General features: G+C 39.1%; 2 protein-coding genes across 2 annotated transcripts in view; one reads left to right on the top strand and one right to left on the bottom strand.

Moving 5' to 3' along the window:
* Positions 1-24,348, bottom strand: part of PPP1R11 (protein phosphatase 1 regulatory inhibitor subunit 11) — a 179,142-nt gene that overhangs the window by 45,605 nt on the left and 109,189 nt on the right. The window lies entirely within an intron of this gene.
* Positions 5,552-24,348, top strand: part of LOC126953165 (profilin-2-like) — a 362,177-nt gene continuing 343,380 nt past the window's right edge. The window contains exons 1-2 of the mRNA XM_050788549.1: positions 5,552-10,283; positions 12,413-12,507. Coding sequence (XP_050644506.1) covers positions 7,087-7,509 — 423 coding nt within the window. The 5' untranslated portion in view covers positions 5,552-7,086 and the 3' untranslated portion in view covers positions 7,510-10,283; positions 12,413-12,507. The remainder of the gene's footprint in view (positions 10,284-12,412; positions 12,508-24,348) is intronic.

The following is a 24,348-nucleotide window of genomic DNA, read 5'->3' as shown; positions in this document are numbered from 1 at the left end:
GTCTCAATAATAATAGAATATAATAATAATAATAATAAATTTAGAGCACAAGAAAATTAAAGTGCAATAATTCATCCTCTCTTTTGAAGCTATATTAGTTATTTACTTTTGCATAACAAATTACCTAAGATTTAGTAGCTCAGAACAACAAGTATTTATTATCTCCTACAGTTTCCAGTGATTATGGGTCAAAACTCCTAACATTCCTTGATGGAATTTATATAATTTTCTTTGCTCTTGAAAGAGTGATAAACAGATTGGCATTGTTAACAATTAAGGCATGACAAATTTTCTAAGAGTCCTGCTGGCTATACATTATGGCCCATTCTTGTGCACATTTATAAGTAGATGGGCAAAGTGAAGGAAAATTCAGAACTGAAATGGTCATTATTTTTAAAAACCAGCAATTATAGAGTTAACATGTAGAAGTTCTCTCTCTCTCTCTCTCTCTCTTTTTTTTTTTCTGCCTACTTTGAACCTGCTGACATTTCTACAGGTGTTGAGATAAAACTCATTGCTTATGGCATTTCAGTCAAGGAAAGAAAACAGTCTTAAAGGCTTTGAAATTAATGACTTTACAGATTACAATAGCTCCATGGTAATCAACCACCCAGACGCCTTTTTATAAATATAAATTTAGGTTTCCCTAACAACTATGTACAATAATGAAACACTTAATTGAAAAATTAGTAACATAAAAGAAAAAAAATTTTATAAAAGTTAGGCCCTCACTCAGAGCTATAAGGTATCCCTGTTCAACATAAAAATTTTGTTTTTTGTCCTATGCAAAAGCCAAAAAAGGAAAAGGTGTGAAAAAAAAAAAAAAACCAGTTAAAATTCTTCCCTGCCCACATTTGCTAATTAAGCAAACAAGACTGGTAAACAAAAGATTGATTTGTTACTAATTGAAGGCTACTTGGAGATATTTTGCTTATACAATTCAGTTAAAAAGAAACCCATAACTCACTTGAAACAACAACAACAAAAAAGGTGGGGCAATGAAAGAAGTTTTTTTAATCTAACTGCCATGGAAACTACTTTACCCAAAATCAAAATTGTGGCCCATAGGTCTCATTAGATTATAAGGGCAAATGAAGTTTAACCTGGACACATAAAATCTACCAAGATTGAACCAAGAAGAAATGAAAAACCTGAACATATCTGTAATTAGTAATGAGCTTGAATCAGTGATAAAAAGTCTCCCAACAAAGAAAAACCCAGTACTGGATGCCTTCATTGTTCAATGCTACCAAACATTTAAAGAGGGACTGACACCAGTTGATCTGAAACTATTCCAAAAAACTGAAGGGGAAGGAGTTCTTTCAAATTTATTCTAGGAAGCAAGCATGACGTTGTTATCAAAACCAGGCGAGGATCAAAACCAACAATAAAAAACTATACACTGGTAAACACAGATGCAAGTTAACAAAATACTAGCAAACTAAATCCACAACACATCAAAAAGATTATATGCCATGATCAAATGGGATTTGTTCCAGGGATGCAAGAATGGTTACATATCTGCAAATCAATAAACGATAGATCATATCAACAGAATGAAGGACAAAAATAAAATGATCCTCTCTAGATGCAGAAAAAGCACTTGATAAAATTCAATATCACTTCATGATAAAAACTCTCAACTGGCTAGGTATAGATGAAAGGTACCTACATTCAATAAAGGCTGCATATGACAATTCGGTAGTCGACAACATACATAATGGAAAAAAAGTTGAAAGATTTCCTTCTAAGATTTGGAACAAGATAAGAATGCCTGCTTTTACCAAATTTAACATAGTACTAGACTGATTCCTATGGAAATGGATAGAAAATTTTTAAAAAATTACCACAATAACAACAAAAATACATAGTACTGGAAGTCCAACCCAGAGCAATTAGGCAAAAGGAGGAAATAAAAGGCATCCAAATTGGAAAAGAGGAAGTCAATTTGCCGCTGTTTGCAGATGACATAATCTTATTTATACACAAACCTAAAGACTCCATCAAAAAACTCTTAGAACTGATAAACAAATTTAGTAAATTTACAGAATATAAAGTCAACATACAAAAACTGTAGAATTTCCATATGAATCCATAAACATGATAGAGCATATTAGTGGAATGAAAGGCAAAAATAATATTATCATCTCTATAGATGCAGAAAAAGCATTTGATAAAATTCAATATCACTTCATGATAAAAACTCCCGACCAATTAGGTATAGATGGATTGTACCTAAACACAATAAAGGCCATATAGGCAAACTCAAAATGTTGAAAAATCAAGAAAGAAATCTCATTCACAGTAACTGTAAAAAAGCATAGGAATAAATTTAACCAAGTATGTAATGAAAACTATAAAATACTAAGGAAACAAATCGAAAAGAACACAAAAAATTGAAAGATATTCCATTATCATGGATTGGGAGAATTAATATTGTTAAAGTGACCATACTATCCAAACCAGTCTACAGATTCAATGCAATCCCTATCAAAATACCAATGTCATTCTTTATAGAAATAGAAAAAGAAATCTTAAAATTTGTATGGAACCACAAAAGACCCTGAATACCCAAAACAATCTTGTGTGAAAATAACAAAGCTGGAAGTACCTGACTTCAAAATATACAGCTATAGTAACAAAAATGGCAAGCAAGATATTGACATAAAAACGGACACATAAACCAATGGGACAGAATAGAGAACCCAGAAATAAATCCATGTATTTACAGTCAATTCTTCTTTTCTTTTCTTTTTTTTTTTTGGAGATGGAGTCTCGCTCTGTTGCCCAGGCTGGAGCTCAGTGGCACGATCTCGGCTCACTGCAGCCTCTACCTACTGGGTTCAAGCGATTCTCCTGCCTCAGCCTCCTGAGTAGCTGGGATGACAGTTGTGTGCCACCACGCCCGGCTAATTTTTGTATTTTTAGTAGAGACAGGGTTTCACCATGTTGGTCAGGCTGGTCTCAAACTCCTGACCTCGTGATCCGCCTGCCTTAGCCTCCCAAAATGCTGGGATTACAGGTGTGAGCCACCGCGCCCAGCCACTCAATTTATTTTCGATAAAATCGCCAAGAACATGTACTGGGAAAAGGACAGTGTCTTCAATAAATGATGCTGGGGAAACTGGATATCCATATTAGGAAGTATGAAAGTAGACCGCTATCTCTCACCATTTACAAAAATCAACTGAAAATGAATTAAGGACTTAAATGCAAGACCCAAAACTATGAAACTACTGGAAGAAAACATATAGAAAACACTTTAGGGTGTTGGATGCAGCAAAGATTTTATGATTAAGACCTTGAAAGCACAGGCAAGAGAAGCCAAAATATGTGAATGGGACTGCATCAAACTAAAAATTTCCTGTACAGCAACAAAAACAATCAACAGAGATAAAACAGCAACTTAGAGAATGAAAGTATTTGCAAAGTATTCATCTGATAAGGGATTAATAGCTAGAATTTACAAGAAACTCAAACAACAGCAAAATAGTATGATTTTAAAAAGAGCAAATGTGTACCCATCACCCAAGCAGTATACACTGAGACCAGTTTGTAGTTCTTTGTCCCTCACCTTCTTCCCTCCCTTTCCCCGAGTCCCCGGAGTCCATTATGTCATTCTTATGCCTTTGTATCCTCATAGTTTTGCTCCCACTTATGAGTGAGAACATATGATGTTTGGTTTTCCATTCCTGAGTTACTTCACTTGGAATGATAATCTTTAATCTCATCCAGGTTGCTATGAATGCCATTAATTCATTCCTTTTTATGACTGAGTAGTATTCCATCTCATATATATATATATATATATATATATATATATATATATATATATATATATGTGAGTCCGTGTATATATACATATATATATATATAACAGTTTATCTGCTCACTGATTGATGGGCATTTGGGTTGGTTCCACATTTTTGCAATTGTGAACTGTGCTGCTATAAATGTGTGTGCAAGTATCTTTTTCGTATAATAACTTCTTTTCCTCTGAGCAGATACCCATTATGGGATTGTGGGATTGCTGGATCAAATGGTAGTTCAACTTTTAGTTCTTTAAAAAAAACTCCACCTTGTTTTCCATAGTGGTTGTACTAGTTTACATTCCCATCAGCAGTGTAAAAGTGTTCCCTGTTCACCGCATCCTTGCCAACATTTATTATTTTTTGATTTTTTGATTATGGCTATTCTTGCAGATGTAAGGTGGTATCACATTGTAGTTTTGATTTGCATTTCCCTGATCATTAGTGATGTTGAGCGTTTTTTCATGTTTCTTGGCCAGCTGTGTATCTTCTTTTGAGAATTGTCTATTCATATCCTTAGCCCACTTTTTGACGAGATTGTTTTTTTTCTTGCTAATTTGTTTGAGTTTGTTGTAGATTCTGAATATTAGTCCTTTGTCAGATGCATAGATTGTGAAGATTTTTTCCCACTCTGTGGGTTGTCTGTTTACTCTGTTGACTGTTTTCTTTTTTTTTTTTTTTGGGGGGACAGTCTCGCTCTGTTGCCCAGGCTGGAGTGCAGTGGCGTGCTCTCGGCTCACTGCACGCTCCGTCTCGCAGGTTCACACCATTCTCCTGCCTCAGCCTCCCGAGTAGCTGAGACTACAGGTGCCCACCACCACGCCTGGCTAATTTTTTGTATTTTTAGTAGAGACAGGGTTTCACCGTGTTAGCCAGGATGGTCTTGATCTCCTGACCTTGTGATCCTCCCGCCTTGGCCTCCCAAAGTGCTGGGATTACAGACTTGAGCCACCACGCCCGGCCTGCTGATTGTTCTTTTGCCATGCAAAAGCTCTTTAGTTTCACTGGGTCCCAGCTATTTATCTTTGTTTTTATTGCATTTTGCTTTTGGGTTCTTGGTCATGAAATCCTTGCCTAAGCCAATGTCTAGGAGGTTTTTTTCGATGTCATCTTCTAGAATTTTTATAGTTTCAGGTCTTAGATTTAAGTCCTTGATCCACCTTGGTTGATTTTTGTATAAGGTGGGAGATGAGGATTCAGTTTCGTTGTCCTACATATGACTAGCCAATTATCCCAGCACCATTTGTTGAATAAGTTGTCCTTTCCCCACTGTATGTTTTTGTTTGCATTGTTGAAGATCAGTTGGCTGTAAGTATTTGGGTTTATTTCTGGGTTCTCTATTCTGTTCCATTGGTCTATGGGCCCATTTTCATACCAGTACCATGCTGTTTTGGTGACTATGGCCTTATAGAATAGTTTGAAATCAGGTAATGTGATGCCTCCAGATTTGTTCTTTTTGCTTAGTCTTGCTTTGGCTATGCAGGCTCTTTTTGGGTTTTATATGAATTTTAGGATTGTTTTTTTGTAGTTTTGTGAAAAATGTTGGTGGTATTTTGATGGGAATTGTATTGAATTTATAGATTTGTTTTGGTAGTAGGGTAATTCTCACAATATTGATTCTACCCATCCGTGAGCATGGGATGTGTTTCCATTTGCTTGTGTCATCTGTGATTTGTTTCAGCAGTGTTTTTTGTTTTTTTTTTTTTGAGACGGGGTCTCGCTCTGTCACCCTGGCTGGAGTGCAGTGGCACCATCTCGGCTCACTGCAAGCTCCACCTCCCGGGTTCACGCCATTCTCCTGCCTCAGCCTTCCAAGTAGCTGGGACTACAGGCGCCTGCTACCATGCCCAGCTAATTTTTGTATTTTTAGTAGAGATGGGGTTTCACCGTGTTAGCCAGGATAGTCTCGATCTGCTGACCTCGTGATCCGCCCACCTCAGTCTCCCAAAGTGCTGGGATTACAGGCGTGAGCCACCACGCCCGGCCTGTTTCAGCAGTGTTTTGTAGTTTTCCTTGTAGAGGTCTTTCACCTCCTTAGGTTAGGTATATTTCTAAGTGGTTTTTGTTTTGTTTTGTTTGCAGCTATTGAAAAAGGGATTGAGTTCTCGATTTGATTCTCAGCCTGGTCGCTGTTGGAGTATAGGAGAGCTACTGATTTGTGTACATTAATTTTGTATCCGGAAATGTTGCAGAATTCTTTTATCAGTTTTAGAGCTTTTTGGAGGAGTCCTTAGAGTTTTCTAGGTATACAATCATATCAGCAAACAGTGACAGTTTGGCTTCTTCTTTACATATTTGGATGCCCTTTATTTCTCTCTCTTGTCTGATGGCTCTGGCTGGGACTTCCAGGACTGTGTTGAAGAGAAGTGGTGAGAGTGGGCATCCTTGTCTTTTTCCAGTTCTCAGAGGGAATGCCCTCAACTTTTCCTCATTCAGTATTATGTTGGCTGTGGGTGTGTCATAAATAGCTTTTATTACATTGAGGTATGTTCCTTGTATGCCGATTTTGCTGAGAGCTTTAATCATAAAGGGATGCCAGATTTTGTTGAATGCTTTTTTTTGCATCTATTGAGATGATCATGTGATTTTTGTTTTCAATTATGTTTATGCGGTGTGTCAGATTTATTGACTTGTGTGTGTTCAACCATCCCTGCTTCCCTGGTGTGAAACCCATTTGATTGTAGTGGATTATCTTTTTGATTTGATTTTGAATGTTTCCATCATAAAGAAATGGTAAACATTTGATGTGATGAGTGTGCTAAATACCCTGATTTGCTTATTACACATTGTATTCATGTATCAAAATATCACACTGTACTATATTAATATGTACAATTATGTCAACTAAAATAAAAATAATAGCCATGACTTTAAATAACTTAAGAAATAATATGATGGACCAGGGGATGAGGAAATAACATGACCCAGCCCTGACCAATCAGGGTTTCCCACACTGTACCATATCTCCCTAACAACAGGTATTAGTCCAAAGGTCATCTTCTCTGGTTCTTTATTTATGAACATTGTGAGAAAGATGTCTATTTTTCTGCTGAAGCTGTTAAGGTAGGATAATAGAGAAGCTGGAGCTGATAAGCTGATATTGACTATCTTCTTTAGAAATACAGAGCTCTGATGACAAATTTGAGTCTCTGAATTAATCATGTCTCTAGCCAACCTCACCCCTCCCCTGGCCTTTCCAGATAAATTTACATGTTGAATCTTTTCTTTAAAACTGTTAACTTGTGGCGGTCTGCGCTGCAGTGCGAAGGGCTCGAAGATGGCCGGTTGGCAGAGCTACATGGATAATCTGATGTGCGATGGCTGCTGTCAGGAGGCCGCCATTGTCGGCTACTGCCATGCCAAATACCTCCGGGCAGCCATGGCCGGGAGCATCTTTCAGAGCATTATGCCAATAGAAATAGATATGATTGTAGGAAAAGGCTGGGAAGGTTTCTTTACCAACGGTTTGACTCTTGGCGCGAAGAAATGCTCACTGATCAGAGACAGTCTATACGTCGATGGTGACTGCACAATGGACATCCGGACAAAGAGTCAAGGTAGGGAGCCAACATACAATGTTGCTGTCAGCAGAGCTGGTAGAATACTGGTTATAGTCATGGGAAAGGAAGGTGTCCACGGAGGCACACTTAACAAGACAGCATATGAATTTGCTTTATATCTGAGGAGGTCTGATGTGTAAGCAGCCTCTCCCCATCTACCTAGCAACTGTCTTCATCAACAACCCTATTGTGGTCACAGTGCTACCAAACTATAGATGGTAGTTAATTTTTCTTTACCTATTTTCTAATGTCATGATTCCTGTTTGCCCAATGGATCATTTGTATGTTAACCACTGTATGTAACCAACCCTTATCTGGCAACATATTTGCAGCACAATAATGATTTGCATGATACCTTGAAACTGGGGGGAGGGGGCATGCCAAGTTGGGCATCACTTTGTCTTAGCAATTAATGGAATATTGATTACTAAAATATGTTAATATTAAGCAAGGTGCCGGTTGTACAATCTGTGATTAATGTCTTTTCAGCACTTTGAGCATTTACTTGGCTCATTTAGTCTTCCTTTTGTAGTGCATGGTTGGGAGGAAAAAGTGCATGCATCTTTCCTTTACTCTTCTCTTTTTCCCGCCCCCCTCTCCCTTCGCACATAGGCATTTAGTTTGCTTCCATCTTTTTTTATGCAGTGCCTGTTTCTTTTTAACCAGTTAATATCCCTTTTGTTGATGAGCTATTGAGAGCTGCAGTAGTTTGCTTTTAGTATTGTTGTTGCACTTGAGTAGAGACAAACCTTTATTCATAGTGTCTACAGGACATATGAAGAGTGCAATGGCAAAACAAGAGCAAAAAGCACTTCCTCCTGTGACCTTACAGTAACCATACTGATTGAATCCCCGGGGACATTCCATCATTGCAATAGCTCAGATTTTTGTTCCTGTCTTTTTCTTGGCACACCAGCTCTACTCTTTAGTAAAATTGTAAAAGGTTGCCATTATGGACATTAGGCATCCCAACATAACCATCTGGAGTGTCTCCAGTTTGTTCTTCATAAGACCAATTTTTATTTGCAGCTTGAGTTTTTATATGAGGTTGTATTATTGTAGACTTGGCTGTCTTGTGATGAATTTTTTTCATATGTATTCTGTGCCATACGATTGTTAAAATGAACTGTTGCTATTGTGAGATGGATTTTAACTGACCTATTAAGGGTTTCCTTTGAATGGCACTACTTTAGGGACGTTCTAGTATTTGCTTCTATTGTTTGGGCCTTGTGGATGATGTACAGATTTAAAAACAAATCTTGTTGCTGATTTGTCCATTTCTTTCCCTGCACTTTGTTACATCTGGGATACAGTCATAACTCATCTGATTTAATATGCATTTTAAAAAATACCATAACTATTAAACACTTTGTTTACAGACAGGTGAAATAAATTTATTCCAACCAAAGAAAAAAAAACTATTAACTTGTGAGTAAAAAGGTCTTGCTTCTATAACACAAATATTATTTGTTTTTAAGTGAAGGCCCAACAGATTTTAATGTTCTCTCCATCAGTGAACTATAAGTACTAGAAGCGTAGTCTTGGACATGTCACTTTTATTAACCTTTCTAATTCCTAGTGTTACATCTGAACCCTTGAGCTTTGACCTATTTTAAGGATTAGGAGGTAGAATAAATGTAAAGTACCAGGACCAGACACTTGGAAAGTTTTTTTAAAACATCTGAGCTCTTTTCGTCATTTGTAAGTTGCACTGTTAGTTTATTAACAGTTTTTGAGGGAAAACTTGAATCTGCATTAGACATATGCAGTGTTTTTGGCTGATTGGCATACTTATATTTATCCCTTCAATTATGTAATATTTTTCCCATAAATATCCAAATTTTAAGACTTATATTTTTGAGAAATATAGAGTCAAAAGCATTTTCTGAATTGACTTTGGCCACAGGTTACTCTGCACAGCATCACTGAGACATACCTATCTCTAAAGCTTTTCTTACACATAATCTCCAAGACATATAATCCTGTATGGAGACACTTGAATTTCCACAAGGGTGCTGGACATTTCCTCAGGACCTTAGGGCACTGGAAGCAGATAAGATCTTTCAGAATCAAATTAGCTCCCCTTGGCCTGAAGCCTCACATGCTGAGATACGGGGTTCCTAGGGTCCCTCCTGAATGTGGTCTTCAAGATGAAGAGAAAATGTTAGACTATGAGATTCAAAAGAGAGGACTCAGAGAAACACCTCCCCTGGAATTAGAACCAATTTTAGTATTGAGATTCAGTCAAAGAAAGATATAGAAGCTAAATATAGGGCCACCATTTGAAGACACAAGAAAGGTAAGATTTCACAGTGTTAATGCTGAGATGGGGCCAATTGTACAATATGATCCCAGAATCTCAGTGCTGACATCATTCCAAGTTTAATCTTCCAATTCTCCAACTTAGAATGTCATCTTTTCCTCCTTCACTCCCACGTCACCTCCTGTAGGGCACTTCTGCATCGCGTGCAAAGCATCTCCCTCAATGGCTATGTTCTGTGCTTGCCCCTGGAGTCTTCTCTGTGTTGCACCTGTGATCACACTGTTCTATAACCAGCTTCTTCTCCCAGAGGACTGAGGGCGCCCTCCATGTATCTCCAGTACCTAGCACAAAATGAGTGTTATTGCATACTTCATTTTTATTTAAAAATGGTTCTACAAAGCTTATGGTGAAAACTCTACATTTTCTCTAAGTTTTCAGAGACAGGAATTTTTCCCCGTCCCACATCTCCTAATCTGAAAATTTCTGTTTTGTAGAAGTGGCCACTTTTTATTCTTCAAAAAAGTAAACACTGAATTGACATATGATCCAGCAGTTCCTCTTCTGGGTACATACCCAAAAGAAGTTAATGCAGAGACCAAGCAGATATTTCTACATCATGTTTATAACAACATTATTCGCAACTGCCAAAAGGTAGAAGCAAAAGAGTATACATGCATCGAGGGATGAACAAAATGTGGTAGATCCATACAATGGAATATTTTTCAGAAGAAGGAAGGAAATTATTTTCCTATAATATGTATGAACCTTGAAGACATGAAGCTAGATTAAATAAATCAGACCAAAAAGGAAAAGTATTGTATGAATCCACTTATATGATTCAACTAGTTTAGTAAGATTCACAGACAGAATGTAGAATGGAGGTTACCAGCGGCTGGGAGGAGGAGAGAATGAGGAGTTGTTGCTTAACAGACATAGCATTTAGTTTGGGAAGATGAAAAAGTTCTGGAGATGGAGGGTGGTGATGGTTACATAGCATGAATATACTTAATGTCACAGAACTGTACACTTAAAAATGGCAAAATGGTAAATTTTATTATATATTTTTTAACCATAATTTTAAAAAGAAGCAGCTACTCTAATGCTTTAAATAGTTTCTTCTTATCCTTAACTCCATATTTCTTTATTTCTTGTTCAAACTTTTTTTTTTTTTTTGGAGACAAGTTTTCACTCTGTCACCTAGACTGGAGTACAATGACATGATCATGGCTCACTGCAGCCTTGGCCTCCTGGGCTCAAGTGATCCTCTCACCTCAGTCTCCTGAGTAGCTAGGACTACAGGTGCAAGCCCACTACACCTGCCTAATTTTTCTGTTTTTAGTAGAGACAGGGTCTCGCTACGTTGCCCAGGCTGGTCTTGAACTCTTGGCCTCCCAAAGTGCTGGGATTATAGGTTTGAGCCACTGTGGCCAGCCTCAAACTTTCCATTTTAGAAAACTTCAAATACACGAAAACAGAATTACATAATGACTTCTCATTATCCTTCATCACATTCAATAATTATTAACATTTGTCCATCATGTTTCATATGTTTCCACTTTTTTCCAGGAGAATTTTAAAAAATAGACTTCAGTTCCAGAAGAGTTTTAACTACAGGAAAATTGAGAAGTTGTTTCTCCTGTTATTAACATCTAGCATTAGTATGGTTCATTTCTTACAATTATTGAACCAATATTGATGCATTATTTTTAACCAAAAACCATACATTACTCAGGTGTCCTTGGATTTTACCGAATAATATTTTTCTCCTCCAAGGTCCCATTCAAGATACCCTATTACATGGAGTTGTCATGCCTCCTTAGGCTCCTCTTGACTGTGACAATTCCTCAGATTTTTCCTTGTTTTTGGAGACCTAGACGTTACTGAGGAATACTAGTTAGGTATTTTATAGAATGTTCCTCTGTTAGAATTCGGTGTTTTGTTTGGTTTTCATAATAAGTAGGGGTTATGGATTTGGGGGAGGAAAGCCACAAGTGAAGTACCATTTTCATTACATCATATCAAGAATTCACACTTCCAGAAGAGGGAGTTAATGCTCTCCCTTTAAGGACAAAGTATCTACCTACCTTATTTGGAGTTCTTCTGCAGGGGAGATTTTGCCTCCTTCCTCCACTGATTTATTTATCACATCATTTTTATCATTATAAACTCATCTCACAGTTAAATAGTTCAGCATGCATTCTTTCACAGAATAGGGTTTTTAAAAAACATAAAGCCATGCTATTCTCACACTAACGAAATTAACAACAGTTCTCTAATTTTGCTAAATACTCAATGCATATTCAAATCTCTCTCTTGTCTTTTTCAACTGGTCTGTCTGAAACAGAATCTAGAGAAGGTCCACACATTGCAATTGCTTCTTTTTTTTTTTTTTTTTTTTTTTAAGAAGGAGTCTCACCCTGTCACCCAGGCTGGAGTGCAGTGGCGCGATCTCGGCTCACTGCAAGCTCCGCCTCCCAGGTTCACGCCATTCTCCTGCCTCAGCCTCCCGAGTAGCTGGGACCACAGGTGCCCACCACCACACCCGGCTAATTTTTTGTATTTTTTTTTTTTTTTTAGTAGAGACGGGGTTTCACCGTGTTAGCCAGGATGGTCTCGATCTCTTGACCTCGTGATCCGCCCGTCTCGGCCTCCCAAAGTGCTGGGATTATAGGCTTGAGCCACGGCGCCCGGCCTGCAATTGCTTCTTATGTCTCTTTATTCTCTGTTCTTCTATAACATACCACCCACCCTACCTATGGTTTTTTTTTTTCTTTCTCAAGCCTTTGATTTGTTGGAGAAACTGTTACCAGAAAAACGGGTCCTGATCCCGACCCCAAAAGAGTATTCTTGGATCTTGCACAGGAAGGAGTTAAAGGTGAGTCACAGAGTACAGTGAGAAGGACATAGTTTATTGAAAGTTACTCAGATACAGAGTAGGTGTGCTCAGAAGGCAAAAGGAGGAATGCACCATCTCTGTTGTAAACTCTTCTAATATAGGGGTTTAATCTATATAAAAGCTAAGTTAAATGTCTATGTGTGGGTGCTCTGACAGCATGACAAAATTTAGTACTTTGTTGATTTGAAGAAAGTTATCCTTGGCATTTTAGTTAGTATATCAAAGCACGACTATAATAATCTTAAAAGCATATATTGTAATGTGATGTCAGGACATGTGGACATTCTGTTGTCTGTCATAGGTGTTTGTTCTTGCAGGCATTATTAAGTTGTTTGTTCAGCTGTAAACTTCTTAGAACCATGGGTTGTGACTGGCAAGGAATATGCCTTGCTAGTTGAAAAATGGAGTTGACTTTAAAATGGTGTCACCCTGGCTCTCCTATGCTTCTGTTTCCTCAAAAAAGCCAGGTTACTTGTCCTGTAGAATGATCCACATCCTGAATTTGGCTAATGGCATTCTCATGGTATTAACTCATTCCTTTATATGTTGTATTTTCTGTTACCCACGAAATAATTCTTCTGACACACATTTGTAATCTTACCATGCCAGCATCTGCTACTCTTCATGTTACCAAATTTCTGTTCAAGGACCACTGAAGCCACAGTCAGTGGACATTCTGAGACCTCTAGGGGAGGGTGGAGATACTGTCCTGTAATATATTCTGACCCAAGAAACCTCCCCACTTGGCATGGTGAATCTAGACAAGCTACAGAACTTACTACACCCCAGGCCTGCACCAGCCCTCTCCTAAGATCTTGGGCACTCTCATTTCCCCCCTCCCCCCACCTTTTTTTCTAAAGGAAGTCATAGTTTCTCATAACCTTTGCTAGGGATCCTGGACCTTGGTTGTTCCCTGAGGCTGTGTTCTCCACACTGCTGCCATCACTGCTAGAGCAGAGGTGCAGAGAGCTCAGGAGAGAGAAGGGAGGAAAAGCTGAAGATTTTGTGTTATTCATGCTTTCCTGACTCTGGTAAAAGTGCTTCCTTCGCCCGCAACCATTTCTGTTTCTATACTGCTGAGTCTTGTGTTCCCAAGACCAAGGGAAGCCCATTTTCTTTAAAGCCAGTCACAATTTCTGTTTGCTGATGGAATATCTGTTGTTCAGCATTTGTGTTCCTGCTCACAAATGCAAAACAGTTTGATGCCGTACACATTCCAGGGCTTAGGCTGGAAATGCTGTCCCTTGCCCCTTTGTTACCTTCTGACAGGGATCAGTCCATAGTGTAGTTGGTGTCACAACAGTACTGAAGAAGCCTTCCAATAGATACCCGAATGTGATTCAAGCAGCACAGGCACACACCACGGTGCCACACGGTGCCACACGGTGCCTATGTAAAGCAGGTGTATCAGGAATGCTAAGCAGAGAAGTAGCAGAACACACTGATCCCCATGTTCTCATTGTACAGTTGGGTGCAATTAAGCTGGCACAGTGGACTCTTACCGTGGCTACTGTTCCAGTAGTGTGGATGCCCCCAAATGCTGCATATTAGCCAGGCAGAGACAGCTGTGTACTATGATACGACAGTAGTCCCTCTTAGAGGAAGTGACCTTGTTAGAAGTGGGAGTTTCTGAAGCTCTTCAGCTGTTACTGGCCTGCTCTTCCATGGCGTCACTTCAGACCTGCTGGCCCAGCTATCCACTCTGCTAACAGGTCTGTCTCTGCTAACAGGTCTAGCTCTAGCTCTGTCTCCTCAGCAGATGTTCTCGGCTCTGACCGCAAGAGCTGACTTGGGCTCCCAGCCCCACACAGACCCTCTGTTCCATGAAAGGGCCATCTATGCAAAGTGCCCCCCAAATGCCAAAGGAGCCAATAAACCAAGGAACAAGACAGACAAATCTAGTTTGTCGGTAAAGGGTGTTCTATTGGGGAACTTACAGACAGAAGCATGATCTTGGATGGCAGCAAGACAGGCAGGTGTCTGCACTTATTACCCCCACACTCAGGGCTTATATACCACACAGAAAGAGTATACATGCTCTGTGCAAGACAAAGGCTACTGTCCAGAACAGGCAAGAATGCTAATGTGTAATAGCCTAGAATTTGTGTGGTAACATCAAGGTTGAAATGTTCTTACAATAGGGATGGTAAATAAAGTAGGAATCAGGAGTCAGTCCTGGGAGTGGGGCTAATCAGAAGTCAGCATGGAGAATTAGCATCCAAGAGGGAGTCACTTTTCTCTCCACATCCCACCCGTCTAATCCAGCTCTTACAATTTCATGGACTCACATTTCCCCCCTGGTCCCTGATCCTTCAGAGGAGGCTGTGGGTGACATTTTGATGGTGTGAGTGACACATTTTATCAATTTGTTTTCTACTTGTTAAGCAGGGGCCACAGCAGCAACACAAACAACAGGCGATGATGTGTATGCCAAGTGTAAGACACAGAATTAAAAATGCCCTTTGCCACGTTTATTCAGGAACCAAACCAAGAGGTGTAGAGCAAAACAGCAATAGGAACAGAAGACTATGGGTGGAATTAAAAATGTTTAGCGGGTACTTGGTGAGGCAGTTTTTCCCCATTAAACAGAATGACTGGTAGCTCCATCTCTGTTGGTTAGGACATAGGATTATGGGCTGGGAGTGTATACCAAACATGTTGCCTGAGGGGCAAAAGCGCTGGTATTATCTGTAGGGTTACAGGGGCAGCAAAGGACCATGTCAAATGGCCAGCCGGGGGCTGTGTTCCAGTTTATTTGTGTGTGGAGTGTTTTGGCCAGACTTTAACAGGGTCGATGGAGACCACTTTAGTTGGTAGGGAATTCCTTGCTGTCTGGAAAGAAATGCTCTGTCCAACATAGGGGAAGTTGCTAGTCCAACCCCCATTCAGGTGTCTCCTCCCCTGGCTCAAGATCTTGGGGAGTCCTAAATAAGCTTTGCCATTGGCCTTTTATCTGCTCAGGTAGAGATGCATCTGGTTGGACTTTCTTTACTACTATGGTTAATGGACCCTCCTCTATGGTAGTCCTGAGTCATTGGTGTGGTGCCAGAACCATATTTGTCTCAACCAAATTAAGGTTTCTAATGGCTTGAGGCAAAACCTTTGTCTAACTATGCAAGATATTGGATTTTGAGAGTGCTCAAAACTGTGCCTTCAAAAATACCATTTTTCCTTTCAATCAACCCTGTTGCATGGTGGGTGGTATACAGTAAGTGAAATATCCAATCTGTGTCCTTTTCATGCATCCAGTCTTGGACACCAGGTCTGGTGAAATGCATGCCTTGGTTGCTATCAAAGTGTGGAGGGTATCCATACATGACATGGAGTTGCTCCAAGCCCCTGATGGTGGCTGCTTGGTTTGCTCTTACAAGGGAAGGCTTGCAACAGTCCCATGGCAGTGTATACACATGTTAGTGCATACTTTTGTCTGAAGATTACTGGCAGGGGTCTGATATAGTCTATCTACAGTCTGTCACAGGGGCGGCTGTCTTATGTATATGTCCAGGTGTATGTGGGATGTGGTAGAGGTACAGAAAAGGAACAAATTAAGCAGTTTGCTACCACCACCACTAAATCTCCATAGCAGAGAGACAATCCTGCTCCCTTTGCTATTTGGCAGCCTGTTCATGCACTGAAATCCCCACTGTGATATGTACCTAATCAACTAGCTCAGTATTCTAATTTTTGCTAGGATGTCTGCCTTCATGTTTCTGGGAGGTGAATCTGACCAGTGTGCTGAAGCAATTAGGTCCACAGTGGGTTCCTGTAGACTTTTCCAAATGTCTTTCCACATACCAGCTGCCCATAAGGATTTTAAAATTATACACCAATTATCTCGGGCCCTTTGGGCAAGCCAAACTGTAAGACCTTTAAGTACTGCCAGACTGTCTGTACAGAGAACTATAGGCGGTGGCTCACGGGTACAAACCAACCATGCAGCTCGGAGTTCTGCCCATTGACTGCTCTGCTGCATTCCCATCTCAAACCAGATACTATCTATCTGTGGTTGTGCAGCTACTACTGTCCATCTAAGTACCAAGCATTGTCAGGAATGAGGGCCATGCCTTCATGTACCATTGGAGACATCTCCTGTGGGGGCTCCACAATAGGGGCAGCACTGGACTCATAATGCACTGGCCCTAAGATAGCATGCAGTTCATCTCTTAAGGGATGCATGGAAAAGACACTATGTTGTTGCATGTATGCATGGCACTTTTGTAAAGTGGAGACTTGGGCAATAGCTGATACAGGCCTGGCAAACATTCCTTCTACCCAGTCCTTGATAGGAGACCTGTTCTCCCTGGTACCAGGAAAGCAGCAGTTGAGGATTCAACTGGTGGCAAGACCTTCTATATCCCCAGGACCTGTTGTTCAGTTGGGAAATAGCAGGTTTCAGTACCCTTCCATAATTGTGACTAAAATCCTAAAGGAACTGCTTCCCTATGCTGGACTTGCCAGAGGGTCCAATGGTTATATCCAAAGACACTGATATTCCAGGAAGCAGGGACCCTAAGCCTTGTGTCTAAGCCACTAGTATTTTATTCTTCTCAAATACTTCCTCTTGTTCTTTATCCCAACACCAATTAAATCTCTTTCTTTCTAGTCAGTATAAATGTGGGATGAAAACCCACCAATTTCACAAAAGACCTAGAAAACATAACTATTTAACTGTTTTAGGAGTAGAAAATTGTATTTTGTCAATGAGTGTGCCTGGGTGTCTTACCCAACCAAGTGACCCCTAGGAACTTTACAGCTGATTCTGGGCCTTGTATCTTTTGCAAATTGATGGCCCATCCCCTGGATTGGAGTAGGATGCACAATGCATAGAGATGTTGCTATATAGCAATAACAAGTCTCCAGAAATTAGCATAATATCAATATAATATTAGCCTGTGAATCAGGGTGTACAGTGATGCTAAGGAAGGCGTTAGCCAAATCTGACACAGCATGATAAATGCCTACATTTTGTATTATTTTTCTCTCTCAACAAGAAGATGATATTGTTTCACATGAATAATTCACTGTGGCGGAGGGAGGTGCCAGGTTGCCATTTTGCCTCTCCTCTTATAATAGCTTTTACTGCTCAAACTCATAGGCATAATTCACCACAGACATTTGTAAAGTGCATCCCAAAAGATGTCCATAACTGAGATGTTTTCTAAGATAGGTGAGATAAAGACAGTGTAGTAAGCAGGGGAGACTCCACCCAATACCAAGGAGGATTGTTCACCCCTACAATAACCATCTAGAGCTGCCCACTTACCAGGGTATCTCTCTGGGTTCCCATGAATTAAGGTGCATTCTGCACCTCTGGCCGCTAAAGCTAAGGTTCTCTGCTTGTGTTTTCTTTGTTAGGTGAGGGGCAGGGACTTGCACAGATTATAAGCTCCATGTGGGGTCTCTGGGTCACCCCCTATTGCTGGTACATGAAGGCAACCTTGGGACCACCCCCAGTCTGTAGGCCAGAGAGGAGTTCACCCCTGGAACACAGAGACTGGAGTTCTTTTACCTAGGGTTTCTTCTCCTTTTCCCTCTTCTGGCAGGGCACTAGGAAGGGAGCCAGGTCTTTCCAGAGGCCCACCAATACTGCATTTGGTTGTCAATCTATATTTTCTCTCTGCCCCAGCTGAGATCAGATCATACCACATTTGTTTCCTGGTGATCCTAACTGGGCCTTTTTGGCCTCCCTATTTTGGTCCAGCAGACTTTGTTTCTCGCTTTTTCCCCCTTTAGTGATCCAGCAGACCTCATCTCTTCCTTTTTCTATCCCTCGAGATCAGCTATAGTTTCTCTCAAATTATATACATCTTGTCCCCCAAGGAGGTTTGAAAGGGACATGAGGCCGTGTCAACCTGGGAGCATTCTTGTGACAACTTTTCATGCCTGCAATAAACACAGCCTTATCTGGCCCTTCGAATTGTTGGGCATATATAGCCTGGCACATGTCCAACTCCCTTAGATGTGTCTGTGCTTCTTCTAAAGACTGCCATGGTGGGCTGTGTCCAAGGAAGTCTCCTTCATTTGGCCAAGCTTCTCTCATGGCCATTATAATCCAACCCACAAGGCTATGATTACCCTCGATAATGCTCACATTGTACAAACACTATCTCAAAGTGAGATGAGTGGCCTTATATTATATTATATTATAATTATTTTGCATACATTTTCTTCTATGAGATTTGTAGTTTTGCACTTACATTTAGGTCTTTGATCCAAGTTAAATATTTTTTTCTTTGAAACAGGATCTTACTCTGTTGCCCAGGCTAGGTTGCAGTGGTATGATCATGGCTCACTGCAGCCTCAACTTCCCCAAGATCAAGTGATCCTCCCATCTCAGTCTACAAAGTAGCTGGGACTACAGATGCATGCCACCATACCCAGCTACTTTTTGTATCTTTGGAGAGATCAAGTCTTGCTATGTTGCCCAGGCTGGTAGCTAGACTAAGAAAAAAGAGAGAGAAGAGCCAAAAAAATAAAACTAGAAATGAAAAAGGAGACATTACAATTCATACTGCAGAAATTCAAAGAATCATTAGAGGATACTATGAGCAACTGTATGCCAATAAATTAGAAAATCTAGAAGAAATAGACAAATTCCTAGACATATAAAACTTATCAAGATTGAAACAGGAAGAAATCCCAAACCTGAATAGACTAATAGCAAGTAACAAAATTGAAATCGTAATGAAAAGTGTCCCAGTAAAGAAAAGCCTGGGACCGAATGGCTTCACTGCTGAATTTTTCCATACATTTAAAGAAGAACTAATATCATCTAATATCATTTCTACTCAAACTATTCCAAAAGACAGAGGAGGGGAGAATACTTCCAGACTCATTCTATGAGGCCCATGTTATCCAGATACCAAAGCCAGCAAAAGATACAAAAAAAAAAAAATAAAAAAAAAGAAAAAGAAAACCAACAACAAAAACTACAGGCCAGTATCTCTGATAAATATTGATGCAAACATCTTCAACAAAATTCTAGCAAAACAAATTCAACAATACATTAGAAAGGACATTCATCATGACGATGGGATTTATCCCAGGGATGCAAGAATGGTTCAACCTGTGCAAATCAATGAGATACATCATACCAATGGAATGAAGGATTAAAAACCATATGATCATTTCAATTGATGCTGAAAAAGCATTTGATAAAATTCAACATTTCGTCATGATAAAAATCCTAAAAATACTGGGTACAGAAGTAACATACCTCAGCATAATAAAAGCTATATACAACAGACCATCAGCTAGTATCATACTGAATGGAGGAAAACTGAAAACTTTTCCTCTAAGATCTGGAACATGACTAGGATGCCCACTTTCACCACTGGTATTCAACTGGAATCCTAGCTAGAGCAATCAGACAAGAGAAAGAAATAGTGGGCATACAAATTGGAAAGGAAGAAGTCGAATTATCCTTATTTACAAATGATATGATCTTATATTTGGAAAAACCTAAAGACTTCACCAAAAAACTATTGGAATTGATAAATCCAGCAAAGTTGCAGGATTCAAAATCAACATACAAAAATCAGTAGCATTTCTGTATGACAACAGTGAACAATCTGAAAAAGAAACTAAAAAGTAATCCCATTTATAATAGCCAGAAATAAAATTAAATACCTGGTAATTAAACAAATAAGTGAATGACCTCTATAATAAAATCTATAAAACACTGATGAAAGAAATTGAAGAGGACACTAAATAATGGAAATATACTCCATGTTCATGGGTTAGAAGGATAAATATTGTTAAAATGTCCATACTACCGAAAGCAATCTACAGATTCAATTCAATCCCTATCAAAATACCAATGGCATTCTTCACAGAAATAGAAAAAAATCCTAAAATTTATATGGAACCACAAAAGACCGACAATAGCCACAGCTATTCTAAGCAAAAAGAATTAAACTGGAGGAATCCCATAACCTGACTTCAAATTATATTAGAGCTATAGTCACCAACAGCATGGCACTGACATAAAAACAGACACATAGACCAATGGAACAGAATAGAAGGCCCAGAAACAAGTCCACACACCTACAATTCATTTTTGACAAGGTGCCAAGAACATACACTGAAGAAAAGACAGTCTCTTCAATAGATAGTGCTGGGAAAATGGGATATCTATATACAGAAGAATGAAGCTAGACCCCCTATCTTTTGCCATATACAAAAATAAAATCAAAATTGGTTAAAGATTTAAAGGCCTCAAACTATGAAACTACTATAAGAAAACATTGGGAAAATCTCCAGGACATTGGTCTGGGGAAAAATTTCTTGAGCAATATACCACAAGCACAGGCAACCAAAGCACAAATGGACAGATGGGATCTCATCAAGTTAAAAAGCTTCTGCACAGCAAAGGAAACAATCAACAAAGTGGAGAGACAACCCACAGAATAGGAGAAAATATTTGAAAACTACTAATCTGACAAGGGATTATAACCAGAATACATAAGGAGCTCAAACAACTCCATAGGGAAAAAACTCTGATAATCCGATCAAAACATGGGCAATAGATTTGTGTAGATACTCCTGAAAAGAAGACATATGAATGGTAGGCAGGCATATGAAAAGGTTTTCAACATCATGAAACTACAGAGAAATTCAAATCAAAACAGTGAATTATCTCACCCCAGTTAAAATGGTTTCTGTCCAAAAGACAGGCAATAACAGATGCTGGCGAGAAAAGGGAACCCTCACACACTGTTGGTGGGAATGTGAATTAGTACATCCACTATGAACAGTTTGGAGATCCCTCAAAAAACTAAAAGTAGAGCTACCATATGATCTAGCAACCCTACTGCTGGGTATATACCCCAAAAAAGAGAAATTAATATATTAAAGATATATCTGCACTCCCGTGTTTGCTGCAGCACTGTTCACAATATCTAAGATTTGGAAGCAATCTAAGTGTCCATCAACAGATGAATGAATAAAGAAAATGTTATACATATACAGATGGAGTACTATTCAGCCATAAAAAAGAATGAGATTCTGTCATTTGCAACAACATGGATAGAACTGGAGATCATTATGTTAAGTGAAATAAGCAGGTCACAGAAAGACAAACATTGCATATTCTTACTTATTTGTGGAATCTAAAAATCAAAACAATGAAACTCATGGACAAAGAAAGTGGGAAGATGGTTTCTAGAGGCTGGGAAGGGTAGTTGTGGGGGCAGATGGGAGGTAACAATGGTTAATGGTTACAAAAAAATAGAAGGAATGAATATGACTTACTATTTGATCAAACAACAGGTGACTATAGTCAATAAAACCTAATTGTACATTTTAAAATAACTAAAAGTGTGTAATTGGATTGTTTGTAGCACGAAGGATAAATGCTTGAGGGGATGGATACCCTGTTCTCCGTGATGTGATTATTGTGTATTGCATGTCTGTATTAAAACATCTCATGTAGTCCATAAATAAATACATCTTCTATGTACCCACAAAAACTGAAAATAAAATAACTGTGGACATTAAAATAAGAAGAGGGTCAGTCTGCTTCTGGAGTGAAGTAAGTGCTGGGGAGATGTGGACTGAATTGATGAAGAATAAATAAACTGGGAATCTGGATGAGTAAAGCAAGCATCAACATCTTCTGCCATCAGTTCAGACTGATTGAGGAAGGGAGGTGGTGAGGTGAGATAGTTCCCCGCGCCATTGTCTGGGGTCCTTCTAAGAGCATTGGTGAGGCAGCTGTGGGGGCTGTCAAACAGATTCAAGGCAGGGATGAGAGCCCTCTGTGCAGCAGGAATGGATGCAAGACCTGCCTGGAAGCAAGAGAAGGATGAGAGACCTTAGTCAGGTCCTGATACACCCCGCCTCAGTTCACAGGGCAACCAGTAAAGGAGATGGGGTAGCGACTCCAGAGATGTGTCGATTGACATATTCTTTCATGTTTTTATTTAGAGTTGATGTTACGTACACATTTATGCATGCCTGTTTTATGTTAAAGTATTTATATATTTTAGTTAACCTTTATCAGTGTTGAATACAGTTGTCATTAGCATAAACTTGCATATTCATTGAAGTTTTTGCTTTTATTTTAATCAAATTTACAATTGTCCATAATTGAAAGAGTCAAATATTTGCACAGGATTGCTTGAGAAAAGGGAGAGACTTCTCTGCTTCTCATCTATTTCTGCTTTTCTAGGGAGCAATGACTTTTAACATTTTTAGCTGATTTTTTGACTTGACTTCCGTATCTTTGATTACCATTTGTTTATTAATACTGCTTGTTTTTTTTTTGTTTTTTGTTTTTTTCAGTTGCAGCCATTGTTGCACAGCACAATGGTGGGTGGATACAATAGTTAGAGTACTTGTTCTCTTTCACACTTCTCATTCTTTCCTATTCCCAGTATATGTATGTAGTGATTATGTTTAGGTCAGTCATTCCTTGTTTCCTTTTCCATGACTAATACTTTCATACGTCAACTTTAATACTTTTCACTTCTGGCACAACATTTGTTCTTCCTGGAGTTAATACTTGTTTTTGTTTATTTTCTAGATAACTCTCATTAATTTAACTTTGATATCTCTTTTGTCTGTATGACTCTTAAGAAGTTAGAAACTTTGGGCATTCTATTAATTTTACTTTGTTGGAAATATCACTCCTGGACCCTTCTGGTATTCTCCCATCTGAAATGGAGGCTTCTACCTATGGAGCACAGCCACCATCCTCAGATTTCCTACACCACCATCTGGAACAGTGCTTTTACATGCAGTGGAGCCACCTGGGGTCCTGACAAAATTCAAACTGATTGAAGGTGTCAAGGCTAGGCCTTTGAATCTTTCTGTCTTGTTTCATGAGATGCTGAATCTGCTGGTTCATGGATGATAGCTGGGGTAGCAAGGATCTCTATTTTTGTCTCATGGTTTTCTATATCACTTTTTTTTAATGGTAAGGCATATACTAATATATTTTTAATTAATTTATGTGCTTTTTTCCTAAGTTAGTAACAGGGCTTTTTTTTTTTTCATTGTGCCAGAAAACATATTACATAAAATTTGGTATCTTAACTATTAGTGTTATCTGTAAGTACATTGTTGTGCCACAGATGCCTAGAACTTCTTATCTTGCAAACCTGAAGATGGTTACTAGAGGCTGGGAAGGGTAGTGGTGGGGGCAGATGGGAGGTAACAATGGTTAATGGTTACAAAAAATAGAAGGAATGAATATGACTTACTATTTGATCATGCAACAGGTGACTATATGCCCATTGAACAAAAACTCCTCATTAATCCCCACCCCCCACCCAACCCTTGACAATCACCATACTACTTTCAGGTTCTAAGAGTTCAGACACCTCATATAAATGGAATTGTGCAGTATGGAGCTTCTTTGTGATTGGTTTATTTCACTTACCATTGTTTCTCCAGGTTCATCCATAGTGCAGCATATAACAGGATTTCCTTTTTTTCAGTTGAATAATATTCCATTGTCTGTATATACCACATTTTCTTGATCAATTCATCTGTTAATTGGTGTTTTGGTTGCTTCTATGTCTTGGCTATTGTGAATAATGCTGCTATGAACATGGCTATGCAAATGTTTTTTTCTGTACCTTCCCTCATTTTGGTGGAACTAATCTTTCAGTAGCTACTTCAGACAGCACATATTTAAAGTAAGCTTGTATGTTTCAGTGTTGTCCATTATTGTTTTGCTCCTCTCTAGGAAGAGGATAGAAACGTATGAAGGCACCAGTTGGCACAGCATTTAATAGGGAAGAGAGAGACAGCATAACTGACCAGTGCTGCCTCTCAGCATCCTGCAATTTCAGAACTAATGTGAATACAAAAAGA

The sequence above is a fragment of the Macaca thibetana genome, chromosome 4 (assembly GCF_024542745.1).
Source record: "Macaca thibetana thibetana isolate TM-01 chromosome 4, ASM2454274v1, whole genome shotgun sequence".
NCBI lineage: Eukaryota > Metazoa > Chordata > Mammalia > Primates > Cercopithecidae > Macaca > Macaca thibetana.
This window is presented reverse-complemented; position numbering and strand designations above follow the sequence as displayed.